Genomic DNA, 14,359 nt, shown 5'->3' with positions numbered 1-14,359 from the left:
CACACACACACACACGACCCTGCACACACACACACACACACACACACACACACACACACGACCCTGCGCTCAGCCCTCAGCCCCTGGTTTCACCGCAGCTGGGGGACGTCTCCTGCCTGGTGCCAAGATCAGACCTCAAGCCTCCACTGCAGGGTGCTCGGCTTTTCTGCCTCAGGGCTTTTTCTGATGCTTTGAAGTACCCTGGGTTAGCACATGCCTCAGGGGGAACTGATGCCTCTGGAGGGGAAGCTTCAGTTCCTGGACCATGGGACCAACACCTCAGTCCGACTTTGGTGGGGCCATCCTGAGGTGAGCCTACCTGGTTCCTCGGAGGGACTGGTCCCCAGCTGCCTAGAGTAATAATGAGCTCATTAATGCACCCTCTCCGGGCTTTTCTCCCTTCTTCCCGTCTCTCACTTCTGCTTCCTGGCATCACCTCCCAAATAAACCACTCCCACCCAGGGGTGCCAAGAACTGCTCTGAGTGTGTGCTGGGGGAGAGGCTCAAAGTGAGACAGTAAAAGGCAAAGGCAACCCCGTAAGATACAGAGAGAGGGGTGAGCACTAAACCACAGGAGAAAAGTCGATTTACCCAATGTCAAGGAGGAAAGAAAATTCTAAAAAACAGCGAAAGAACTACAGAAAATAGAAAACCTGAACTAAGACGGCAGAAATAAGTCATTAGAGTCATTACACTCTCCTGAAAGAATGGTACACGGATCTCTGAAGCAGGACGGGTCACCCGAGACAAGGCCTTCATGGGATGCTGCAACCTGCTCACCGTGCTCAACCTAAGTATCTCACCAAAATGAAAAACACAGACAACCCGGACTACTTTTACGGTTATAACAATTCTGACAAATGCTGCAAACTACCTGTTGTAATTTCCCCTAACTATTATCATCTATCCATACAGATAAAATATTCTGTCAAATTGTGATACATTATGGTCCTTTTATGTTTAGGAAAACCAAAAAAAGCTTAAAAAAATAAAGTCCTTTCTAATATATCCTAAAAAAAGTTAAAAGAGGACTCTTTAAGAAAATTTTGGCTGAGGTACCAATAGAACAGATGACAAAGAACAGATGACAAACACCAGATTCCAAAAGGTGTGCGAGCTCGATCGCTAGCTGCAGAATCACAAAGGAAATGGCTATCGATCCGTCATACAACTCTGGAACTCCCTCAGGCATTTCCAGACTTTTCCTTTTTTTTAAGAATTGAGAAGAAGGGGAAAAGAGGAGGATTTGTAAAGAATTTCTTTAGAGGAAGTACTGTCCACCCCAACCCTTCTCTCTCTTTCAAGAAGGTGAGGGGGTACGGGGGAGAGGGCTGTCATTACCTCCATATCTCAACCTAGAAGGAATGATTTCAGCAAGACCACTTATGGAGCATGACATGTGCTCCTAGCAACTGGGGGACACTCTGGACGGCTGGTGCCTTGATTCAAGCCTGAGAAACATGCAGTGGCTGGGAGAGAGGGAAAGGCAAGACCAACAGACAAAAATGCACGAGCTGCATTCGGGCAGTAACTGTACTCCCACCGACGGCAAGACAAAGAATGCCCACGAATTTCATATGCGTAGACGTGACCCACTTCTAAGGACAGCCAGCACGCACGGGGGCATTTTAACTCATGCCCAGTAGGACTACTTGGCGGGTGATGGGAGCTTAGCGTAAAGGAAGATGGAGGTGGAATGCTTGACTCCCACAAAGACGCAAAGCAACTGCCAGAACCAAGCATACCTTTGCCCAGAAGAAACATCCCCAAGACTGAGAACCCTGGAAGAATCCTGGACGAAAACTAGAGAAAGCAGCATCTGTGAGCATCCGCCATCCACAGGGCCCCAACATCAGACAACAGCCCCTGCCACCCGATCCCCTCTCCTAGGCCTGACCCCGGAGGAGGAAGACACGTCTCTCTAGCAAGCCAGGGAAGAAAGTGGGAGACGGAGGGACGCAACCAAAATTCCCTTCCCAGACGACAGGGACTGCCTGCTGAAGTCCCAGAGAAGACTGGAGATTTAATGCTAACTTATGTTTGGAGTTCTGATTAAAACACAGGACTGACCAAGTTGAGATTATGTTTATGACTAGAAATAACTATGAGGCAGTTGAGAAAAACTCCTTGACAGTGACTAGAAAAGACATGAGATGCAGGAGTGTTTGTTCAGAGGGTGACCAGAAGGACTTCTCCTCCCAGTGCCTAAGCAACTGTGAAGGGACGGTCAGAAACCGAAACCAAAGGTGCATTTCGGTAACTTCATGAGCTGTGCCTGTTCAACAGACCAATTACTCCAAATATTCTTAATTCAAAAATGACGCTACACTGTTTTCCTTTCTTTTTCTCCCTTTGACTTCAAATTGTTAGTATGTCATCTTTAGGAAAGTTAATCTTTTTATTTTCTCTGTTGGGGTCACTTGGACATACTCAATCTTTTAATACTTAAAGGCAGTTAGTGTTTCCTGTCCACATAGTTTACAAAGACCTTTATTTTCCTCCTATTCAATCTTCCTTCGACACTACCTACCGGATGGATCACACTGTGGGGAAAGTTACTTCTTCATTACAGAGAACAGTAAACTACACACAAATGCATCCTTTCTAACAGTTAACACACTACCCACTTATCCGCACATCATGAATACAGAGTCTGAAGTTTTTGGTGTCAATTATAAGATCACCAATAGCAAGTATTTACTCCTAATTAATAAGATCATTCAAAAAAAGGTTACTATTTCTGAATACGATTCAGAAAATACTCCCCAAGACAAACAGAGAGTAATTCTGTCCTCAAATCACTGAAAGACCCTACAAGACGGTTTCTAGCCTTGTCCCGCATGTGACTGAGCACCAACAGCATCAGTGCCACCTGGAGGCCTGTGGAAATACAGACTCACAGAGCCACCCCCAGATCTACTGAATGAGAGTCTGCATTTTAACAAGCTCCCCAGGGGTTCACGTGCACAGTGAAGTTTAGGAAACACTACTCTAGAGTACACAGCATAGAATGTGACAAGGGCAAGGCCGGTGAGAATCACGTGGCTTTATACACTATTACAGAAATTCCTCTGGACTTACAGTGCTTGTCCTTATTCCTTTTGACACTATGTAATCTGAAGCACACATTATTATGCAACGAACAACCTATCACAGATTCCATACTCATACAATTTCAAAACAAATGAATCTGAGACTCTGGAAGTTGAGTTCTGTTGCCCCTAATTCTTGCATTTATAATGGGGTACTTTCTTCTTGTCCAGAGCTATTTCATTTCCAACAATTTACATTCATGTATGTTTGTAAAACAAAGTACTTTTTAAAGAAACAAGGTAAGGGTTTCCCTCTATTTAGGTGCATTATCTCAGAAAACAGGTCTCAAGTCTGTAGCCTCATCTCTACATATTGCTAGTGAGAAGCGTTTTTGTCTTAGAACCAAATCACAATAAAAAAACTATAATGAAAATCTATTTTATGTTGTATGTAACTTTCTGTACTAACTAAGCACGGTTTCTACTGCCTGGGGTGGACTTTCTTAAGAGTTTAAGAGCCATCATTTGGGATCCCAAAAGGCTTCCTACCATGATGTGTGCTCCGTTCTAATCTTTTTACGATGAGGTCATGTTTCAGCATGTCTCACTGTACAATTAAGCTGGTATTCCAGGAACAGAATAATGCCTTTGAGCAATGGTTTTTTATATAATCGGTCTTTGAAATGAATTATAATAAAATTTTGCTTTTGAAAGTTTAAACTTTTAAGCATCTTGAATAATACATTTCTACATTTCTAAGTCATAATTTTATACGGCACAGTGCTTCTAGCACTGAATCTATGTCTTACTGAAGTCTTCTTCCAGCCCTTACCTTCTCTTCCTGCTCTTTATTTCTGTTTAACTACATCACCATCTGGATCTATACTATAGCAGATATTACCTGGTCGCCTAGCTGGCACCCAGGTCCCCTCCTTTCCTGAGAACACCTCTCCTCCGCTGTAGAGTAGCCATGTGGTTAAGGCAGGCCAAACCCACCCTCTCCTCTGGAGGCAGCCCCAAGCCAATTCGGATAATCATATTCCTCCACTACTTACTGCAATCTGGTCAAGAGTAGTCTAATCCGATAAAAGCTCAGGACTTTTTTCTTTTTGAGGAAGATTGGCCCTGAGCTAACATCTGTTGCTAATCTTCCTCTGTTTTGCATGTGTGTCGCTGCCACAGCATGGCTTGATGAGCAGTGAAGGTCTGTGCCCAGGATCCGAACCCGTGAACTCCCGAAGCAGAACATGGAAACTTAACCACTAGGCCACCAGGCTGGCCCCAAAAGCTCAGGACTTTTGAGGCATTCTTGTGGGAAGTGACCCTCTCTCCTCAAATTGTGGACAAATCATGTGGCTCCCATTGCTGATGGCAGCAATCTTGCCACCAAGAGGAAAATCAGCATGAGGGGGAACCCCACATAGGGAGGGAGGCAGGCCAGAAGAATCAATGAGGTCACAGTTGGAACAAACCACCAATGAAAGCTGTACTACTTCCACACTTTTCTATCAAACAAGTCAATAAACCTTTGTAGTTTAAGCCAGTTTGAAATGGCTTTTCTGTTGTCAGCAACCAAAAGCATTCTGATGGGACCCCAAAGGAAAGCCTAAAAGAATGTCTAATATGCCATTTCTCAAATTTATGCGTAACTGTCACCTTTTGTTCCTTAATTCACACTGTGTTGTGATACATGTTTATTCTTACAACTTAGAGAAACAAGAAGCTGAAACTGAAGGTCTGTCTCAGCCTCCCACCCTCTCTGCCATCTTAATACAGTTGGCTAAAAAAAGTTACATTTTAAGATAAGCTTTCAACAGACATCTATGTGCTTAAAATCACTTTAAGTTAAAAATGTTAAATATAAGGAAACCAAAGCTATTTAAAGCCTAGTCCAAATGAAACACAGTGGAAAGTAATTTAAACATCACCCATAGTAAATTAAAATGTAAATACTAATAATTATGGGCTCTCTTTTTAGCTTCTGACAAAGAATGGTTTTTGTAGACATATTAATGAGAAACAGTATGATTTGTGGACACCTGAAAAGTACTAAACTATAATAAGAAGTACACAACAAACTAGATGAGACAAAAAAATTACAATGTAATAATGTTGGACATAGTCTTATGGCAAAAACTGGAGAAAGCAGTAATACCTCAACTATAGTGGAAAATTAAAATATTCTTAGCTACCTGGTCTTTGTTTTTAAATCAAGGACACAAATGATCTACTTAACTATACAGTTCCAACATCATCTCCTTTTTATTTATATATAAAACAAATCATTCTTCCCATTTGACCAGTTCTGCCTTTTTTCAAATTAAACTTTATTTTGAGATCATTCTAGAGTCAGACAATTTTGCCTTTTTAAATTATAGATACACAATGGTAAATACATTCTGCAAAAATAACCATACTGGTTAAAAAGTAATACAGTCATATCAAATTGTCAAAAGCTTAAAATGAAATAACATAACCACTTTTTTTCCTCATAAAAAGAACACAGATTTCAGGCATAGAATTTAGAGAACAAAAAAGCTAGGAAGGTAACAAGAAAATAATAAAAATTCCATGTAATCCTACTACTTTTTGGTGTTCCCACGAAAGTTTTTTGTTTGCTTTACTTTTTCCTGTGTGTGAGGGGGTTGTGGTGGTAACAACCCCACTAAAAAAATACAAATAACCTTTCCTCAAAAACAAAATGCACATTTAGCACCTGTTAACCAACAGCGTCAATGCTGAGGAAATTCTGCTTTTTTTTTTTAAAGATTTTATTTTTCCTTTTTCTCAAAAGCCCCCCGGTACATAGCTGTGTCTTTTTAGCTGTGGGTCCTTCTAGCTGTGGCATGGCCTGATAAGGGGTGCCATGTCCACGCCCAGGATCCGAACCAGTGAAACCCTGGGCCACCGAAGCAGAGCTCGAGAACTTAAACACCCGGCACGGGGCCGGCCCCAGGAAATTCTTAATCTGATAAAAATACCATCTATTCTATGAAGAGCTTTGTGTAGTTAGAACATAAACCCCGCCTCACACCATGACTCGGGTGCTCAGGATCCAAACTCATCCACAGGAAAGTGACAATCAAAGCTGCTGTAGACACCAAGCCTCTAAGGACACAGTAAATGGAGTGAGCAGCAAGTGGTGGTGGCATCAGGGTGACACCTGAGGGGTGTACCTCTCTCAGTTTCTCAAGGAACCGCAACGTTTTCTTAGAGCAGGCAGTGGAAGTCAAGTTTCCCTGGTACCAATTTAGAAAGGTAACTTCTTTGGTTGCTTATATGTTAGTGTAATTATGTTCTCATTAGATCTCAGGTGCCATTATTATACTAAATCCCACAATTTCAAAAGTGGAAAAAACAAGATGTGTGAATTCATCCTGTTTCTCAAGTATACATATTTTATATAACACAGGTATAAATTTGGAAATACACTGGGTAGCAATCTACTTAAAATCAGTGGTCAATCCTGTCTAAAGGTAGAAAAGATTATGTGTTTATATGAAACTGTAACAAAAATTCATCAGTACTGTCAAGAAAAACTTTTATATATAGATTTATATATATACAGATTTCTTCAAGAGAAGTATCCTGGTACACTGCTATTTCAACACATCTATTCTATTTCCAAATACTGCTTCTCAGGTGATCCAGGACATACATATATTCCCTCTCAAATTGTGTAAAGTAACACATCAAAGAAGTTAAGACTTCCAGGAAGAAGTCAGAAGAATTCCCATTACATATGACTACTGTTTCAGTTTCATTAAAGCAGCGTCTTCCCAGGGAGGAGGTGTAATGAGACTGAACAAACCATTCATTACTGCCCCCATCTCTGGTCTTCAGGACTGTTTAGTATTGAACTCTATCAATCTACTTACTAAGATAGAAGATGTTTTAAGCTATACAGTACCAATGAGTGGATTAAAAAAGAGAGAAAGAAAAAGAGACTCAAAACGTGAAAAAAGCATTACCTTGAAGGACACTTCTCAGATATATTTCCAAAAAACGTTAATATATGAATATAAGCACAATCCAAGATAAAGAAACCAGAGCAAGATTCACAATGCCTGTTATGTGCCTAGAACATAAGAGCCATTCAACAGTCAATATGCATCTGGGGCAGAAACCTTCAAGTCTTGAGAAGCAGGCATGGGGCATCCACAAACAAGACAGATATAATCCTGCTCTCTTGAGGCTTTCAGTCTAGAGAACAAATGCCTTTAAATGAAATAATATTTATAAATGTATGTTAACATTTTCATCTGTAACTTAGGGTCAGAGTATAAAGCTGCAAAATCTGATAAGTAAAACAGGGCTGTGGAATGTACTCAGAATTTCTTTTCTTTTTTTTTTTTTTGGGTGAGGAAGATTGTCCCTGAGCTAACATCTGTGCCAACCTTCCTCTACTTTGTATGTGGGTTGCCACCACAGCATGGCTTGACGAGCAGTTTGTAGGTCCATGCCTGGGATCCAAACCTGCAAACCCTGGGCCACTGAAGTGGCGCGAGTGAACTTAACCACTGTGCCACCAGGCCAGCCACTCAGAATTTCATTTTTTAAAAAAAATTAACCAAAATGCTACTGTCTCAGAGCCAGCCCAGTGGCACAGTGGTTAAGTTTGCACACGTTCTGCTTCAGTGGCCCAGGATTTGCTGGTTCATATCCTGGGCGCAGACCTACGCATCGCTTGTCAAGCCATGCTGTGGCATGTGTCCCACATATAAAGTAGAGGAAGATGGGCACAGATGTTAGCTCAGGGCTAGTCTTTCTCAGCAAAAAAGAGGAGGATAGCAGATGTTAGCTCAAGGCTAATCTTCCTCAAGAAAAAAAAAAAAGATACTGCCTCCTAAGGGCAACTGAATTCACTTTAGCCAACAGGTACTGTGTGAATGGCTGGGGAGACAAAGACCAAAAAACTCACAACTTTTCATAAGCTAGTATCTCAAGGAACTCACGATCTGTTAGGGAAGATAAATATGCAAACATTACATACCCTGTGATAAATGCATAAATGTAGAGAAGTAGCTCAAAAGAAAGTGATTAACTTTTTTAGAGGTAGGAGTCAGAGACTTATGAACTAAGTTAGACTTTAAGGTAAAAGATTAGTAGAAAGACCACAGGGGACAAAAAAGCATTCTAGGCACCATGTATAATGTAAAGAAATAATGTGGGGATTTCTGAAGAGTCAAGTGCAAGTGAGGAATCAGCAGGAGACAGGCTAGACAAGGACGCCAGGCTAAGATGCCTGGACTTCTTGCTTCAGCAAGAGAAAGTGACTTCAGAGTCTTAACCAAGGAAGTGATTTGGTAAAGAGAAGGAATCGTTTTCATTTGATTGTGTCTGTTTTCTGAAAGAAGAATGAAGCAAGGAAATCAGCTGAGAGCAGGAGAAGGAAAGGGTCCTGAAGGTCAAGGCAAGAGGAGAAGACAAAATAGCTCCTTTGGAAAACGGCAAAGAGACTTCAGGAAGGAACTGGCAGCACTCATACTCATTAAAGTCACGTGATCTTCGCGTCAAAGCTCAGCCTGAATGGTTCTGTCTGATACTCTCTAATAAGGTTCAGGTGCTTGGACGCGGATGCAGAATAGGTGGACTCTTGGGTTTAACTGGGTTGGGTGTTTTGCTGAGCAAGTATTATGTGGAGAGCAAAGGGCAGGGAGTTAAAGGTGTTTACAAGGAAATGTTTACAGAACTGGAGAAACCAACTTGAGGAAGGAAAGAAAGCCATGTGGAAGGTTGTAGTAAAAATGGGGTAGGTCAGTGAACAGAAGACTTGGATGGGTTCAAGGATAGAGCGTGGGTATTAATGTGAGCAAGCTGGAATCATAGGAAGCGATGGCCAGAGAGCAGGAGACTACAGAGGTTGAGATTTTAGAGGTAGCGAAAAAATTGCTGGCCCTGAGAAGGACAAGGAAATGAACAACAGGCTCAATTTCCCGAAAGTACTCCTAACAACTGTGGAGAAGCAAACGAGCTGGATGCCAGCGTTGTCGAGGAAGGAGGCGTGAAGGAAACTGATGGACCTTGGCGACCAGGAGGGGGGCTAGCGGGATGTAAAAGACTCATGACATGGGCTTTCAAGGTGCTGAGGTTGGTTTGTTTGGTTTTTTTAGGAAGATTAGCCCTGAGTTAATATCCACTGACAATCCTCCTCTTTTTGCTGAGGAAGCTTGGCCCTGAGCTAACATTCGTGCCCATCTTCCTCTATTGTATATGTGGGATGCCTGCCACAGAATGGCCTCATAAGCAATGCATAGGTCTATGCTCGAGATCCGAACCGGCGAACCCTGGGCCCCTGAGGCTGAGCAGGTGAACTTAACTGTTACACCACCAGGCCAGCCTCAAGGTGCTGAGGTTTTTGAAGAGGAACGGTTTGGAAGCAGCAGTGAGAAACACAAGTTTCTGCCTTCCCAACGTCCTTCAGGTCTTAAAGAACGGGAGGACACGGGGATGTGGGCAAGATCACCCCACTTGAGAGAGCTGCAGGGGAAGCAGTGTCTTGAGGAAACAATAAGTTTTAGTTACAGCAAGAAAGTGAAAAGTTTAGAGAAGGGGAGATGTCACAGAGGGACTGACTTGTATGTCAAACGTGCCTTTCTGTCTCCCATGGTATCTGGGAAATGTGGCGGACTAGACACTTGTTGACATGAATTGTCAGTTAATATTTACTTGGCGTCAACAGGCTATAATGCTACGTGGTATTAGATCAAGCTTCCAGTTATCTGCTCTCTCGTTACAATCACCACTGGCAGCGGGGTGGAGAAACACTGAAAATGCTGTTCTAAATTCCAAAGAAAAGAACAAAATTTTATAGGAACCTTTACCAGAAACGTTACATTGCATTTGGAAATTGAAGCTTTTCTTGGGGAATTCCATCCCATGTGTTAGAGCACTGAGTCCCGTGGTTGTGGTTCCTCCCTCCACACGTGTCTCACGCTACTCTGAACTACGACAGCGCTGGAAAGGCTTCACCACGCGATCCCAGGTGTCCTAACAAAACGTCACCGTATTGCAGGGGCTTTCTATTTTCAGGTTAGTTCTATTCTCTGACTATACAGTCATTTCCTTGGAGTCAAAAGTAGGCATTTAACAGTTTCTGACTGATTTAGTCTGGGAATGTCTACAGGAGTCACGTAATTCTAAGGCAGAGACAAACTGTCTACAGTACGAAGTATTATTTATCTCTCAACAAGATCTTCAGAAGAATAATGACCTAAGGCTTAAAAAATACTCTGAAATTATTTTAACTATTCTTAAAGAGAAACCCTTATATGGGAAACAAAAAAAGCAAAGTTCTTTGTGTAGCTGAAAGAATATGCCCAAACAAAAAAGTAAACCCTACAATTTACCTCGATAGTAGGCCTTTGTTATTGCATCAAATTCCTCTTGACCTGCAGTATCCCATAACATCAGTCTGACATCTTCATCATTGACTCTGAAACAAGAGATGAATTTCTTTCAAATGCAAAGGAAATGTCTTTAGTAATATAGCTTTGTGTATATTTTTACTTTTCAAATCTGCAGGTATTACAACTACATTGTTAGCTTCACTCTGAAAAAGTCTGAGTACTTTTAAATGTTGATAAGGAAAGGGGGAAAGACATTCCCCTGAAGCTGTAACTTGACGCATGGTTTGGATTCACCCATCACGTTTTTCCTTTGACAACAGTCACAGACAGTGATAGCTCCAGGCCTGACAGGATAGGGAAGGGGGACACCCTCAGGTCAGCGCTGCTCCTCCCATGGGGCCATTCAAAGGGGAGCTGGTGCACTGGTGCACGGGTGCCAGAGTAAGAACAAAAAGGAAGGCAGCTCACCTGCGGGGTTGCCCTTTAACTCAAAAATTGACTCTACTTTGTCATGCAGTCCACCGTCTCATTCACAGTAGTCATGTTCTATAAAGGCCCTGCCGACACTGGAACCCGCGAATACTGAACCACTGCTCCCAGGGAAATACAGAGCTAGGTTCCTGCAAGTCCCTGGTTACATTCTTGTCCACCCATCAATATCTGGCCTCGTTTTAGGTGTGCTTCTCTCTTTTTTTTTTGAGGAAGATTAGCCCTGGGCTAACATCTGCTGCCAACCCTCCTCTGTTTGCTGAGGAAGACTGGCCCTGAGCTAACATCTGTGCCCATCTTCCTCTACTTTATATGTGGGATGCCTACCACAGCATGGCTTGCCAAGTGGTGCCATGTCCGCACCCAGGATCTGAACCGGCGAACCCAGGCCACCGAGAAGCAGAAGGTGTGCACTTAACCGCTGCACCACCGGGCCGGCCCCTAGGTGTACTTCTCTTTAAAGACACCTTGTTTAATACACATTGTTAGTTCATTAACATTGAACTGCCTGAATGAAGCTTATCTAACACACAAATTTTCTCATAAGGCACATCCCAGCCTTCTTGCACTTGGGAACACTAGACAGCACTGTGCTTGGGGGCCATTTTAAACAGCAAAATCACCAACAAAAAGCACAAAAACAGAACACCAAAAGGACACTTGTTTACGGTACGAGAGATGAAACAAAAAGGAAGAGGCTCGCCTTGTTCAACCTAAGCTGGGAACGTGCGTGCAGGGCGACTCCAAATTTTTACTGCTCTGTGCATGTCCACAAATCACCATCAAAGCACAAATAAATTTTAGCAAATAGGTGAATTTGCAATACAGAATCTATGAATAATAAGCATCAACTCCATACTTAAAATATTAATTTGGTTCAGATAACAAATACAAAAAATAAACATCATCAAAACTTAAAATGAATCCTTTTAAAATATCTAAGAAAGGAAACAAATACAGAAGAATTTTTTTAAAAAGAGGGTAATAGAATACAGATTAGAAATTCAACAATCTTTAAAACGATGAACACAATTATCCTTCATGCCAACATCTGGCCTAGTTAAGTCAGATTTGTTTAATGTTACTTATTTCTGTAATATATTTTAATTTGTCTCCTATCCTTAAAAGTTCTCAGGACTAACGGCAAAAAGTGTTACTTTGATGTGTTTCAGACCCCAACTGGATTTCCTGAAGTAAGATTTCCTTTTCACGGGAGTATTTAATCCTCCCAAATCTGCTCTCTCTTATTTCCTTAAAGTAAAAACAAATTATTAATTCTCTAACTTCTACACATCTTGCCCAGTTTTAAAAGGAGAAGAGACATTCTAAACAAAAGCATCCCATAATATAAGAGAGGAAAACTATTCTGAGAGACAGGTAACTTTCCTTCCAAATAAAAGAGTGGATGGAAATCCCATGAGAGTCAAGCATCTGTTTGTGTTTAAGAAGTGCCCAAGATGTCACCAATAAACATAAAACAGACATAAGATAGAAAAAGAGGGAGGTGGGTGCGAGTAGGAAAAAAGGAAAAACCATCAGAGAGTAAGGGGGAAAAAGACAGCAGAAGGATAACACGGGAATGATTGAGTGACGACCACTGTCTCTAAGCCACTGCCTGCCCGGGCGGAACTGTCATTAGTTACCACTATTCTGATGAAATTCTAGGATACAGTTCACCAATCAAAACTGAGCGGATAAAACGGCCAGGTACATACTGGATTTGTCGCTCCAAAAAATCAACTCCAATGGTTTTCTTGTAGTCTTTTGTGAAAATGCCTTTGCAGTATCGCTGAATCATACTTGATTTTCCGACTGCTCCATTCCCCACAACCACCATCTTGATGGCCACTTCCATATCTTCCTCCAACATTTTTGGAGTTGAAAAGGTTTCTGTACCAACTTTAATTCCAGTGATCAGAACGTCTCTCTCAAATCTGTGGTTTAAAACAAAATCATTTTTTCAAGACATAAAATTGTACAAAATAAGCTATAATTGTCTTATCAAGAAATACTTACACTGCATTGCAATAATTTGTTTCCATGATGGAGACCCCTCCCCACCCTGTGTAGATAATGCAAATTCTTTGAAAGGAGGGAAAATAACATCATTCATTTTTGAATCCTTATCAATAGCACAATCTATGACATCCTGGTATCAATAATGCCTAGATTACCTCGTTCTACCTTTCACAGAAACTAAGACTGTGGGTGTTAGCTGAGGCCTGATTTAAAGTTGCCATTTCCTAGTTCTGTGCTGTTAGTGAAGTTATTGCTTAACCTCTTTAAGCTTCAGTTTCCTGAGGACATTTCCCTCACAGGACTGTTAACCAATGATACACATAAAGCACCCGAGTAGAGTCAAAGTTAAGCATTCAAAATTGGTAGGTTCATGCAACATAATAAATGCTCCATAATTACCACCAAACGGGCAAGAAATACAAAATTCAAGGAAACTGCTTTTCAACCTCACAGGGTATACCTAATGGCCCTAGAAAAGCACTCCAAAGAAAGGTTTTGTGTGGTAACGTGCAACCGTGTGGCAGCACTGGGTTCTTAGTTACGGGCTTCAGTGCTCAGGTTACAGCGAGTCCACTACAAATAAGCTTATACCACGTCCTTTCTCTAGTCTCAGGCTAGTTACAGCTATCATACAAGGAAAGTAAGAGAATGTGTACTGCTGGCATTTCAGGCTGAAAGAACAGAAAGTCAATTTCTTCTTAAAATTATTAGTTAAGTTCCAGCCTACTTAACGGTTATATTCCAGCTACCTTAACTGAAAATGCATCTATATGACCACCAGACAAAACACGTCTGAAATGTGAAGAGCGCTCCTTTCTTTGTCCCTAATGGAGTCTCAGTGATTGTCTCTAGAGCTTCACAAACTTGCATGATCATAAGAATCATCTAGGAGCACTTGTTAAGTATGGGTTCCAGGTCTCCACCTCAGATATAATTACATAATTTTTAAAAACTTAGAATATCAGAAGGAAAAAAAGAACATGGTAGGAGCAAAAACATAAGTAAACACAACAGACTTCTCCTGAGTGTTCTAAATTAGGTTTGGCAGTTGAAACAAAAATTAGAACACTGCCCAATGTGGTTTTCAATATAGAGAGAGACAATATTTAAGATGATTAATTATAAATGGGAGAGAGAAAAGGATGAAAGGGAGGTAAGGTTTCTATACTTCACGTGAACTGGTGAAATGTTGACAGGGATAGACTGTGATAAATTACTTACAATGTAATACCCAGAGCAACCACTAAAGAAGTTACACAAAGAGATCTACTCAAAAACACTACAGATAAAACAAAATGAAATTCTGAGAACACAAAGTATCAGAATCTAATTGACATTTATAGAACTGTCCACACAACAACAGCAGAACATACTTTTTTTCAAGCACCCACTGAACATATACCAAGATAGAACATATTCTAGGCCATAAAACTAACCTCAACAAACTCAAAATAATGGAACCACAATGGA

At 41.3% G+C, this 14,359-nt stretch overlaps 1 protein-coding gene across 4 annotated transcripts in view; it reads right to left on the bottom strand.

Moving 5' to 3' along the window:
- Window positions 1–14,359, bottom strand: part of RAB23 (RAB23, member RAS oncogene family) — a 30,440-nt gene that overhangs the window by 11,683 nt on the left and 4,398 nt on the right. For all 4 annotated transcript variants that reach the window (XM_046639615.1, XM_046639616.1, XM_046639617.1 and 1 more), the window contains exons 2-3: window positions 12,586–12,804; window positions 10,382–10,467 (exon numbers count right to left, since the gene is read on the bottom strand). In XM_046639615.1, coding sequence (XP_046495571.1) covers window positions 10,382–10,467; window positions 12,586–12,740 — 241 coding nt within the window. In that variant the 5' untranslated portion in view covers window positions 12,741–12,804. The remainder of the gene's footprint in view (window positions 1–10,381; window positions 10,468–12,585; window positions 12,805–14,359) is intronic.

Source organism: Equus quagga, chromosome 15, assembly GCF_021613505.1.
Source record: "Equus quagga isolate Etosha38 chromosome 15, UCLA_HA_Equagga_1.0, whole genome shotgun sequence".
Lineage (NCBI taxonomy): Eukaryota > Metazoa > Chordata > Mammalia > Perissodactyla > Equidae > Equus > Equus quagga.
This window is presented reverse-complemented; position numbering and strand designations above follow the sequence as displayed.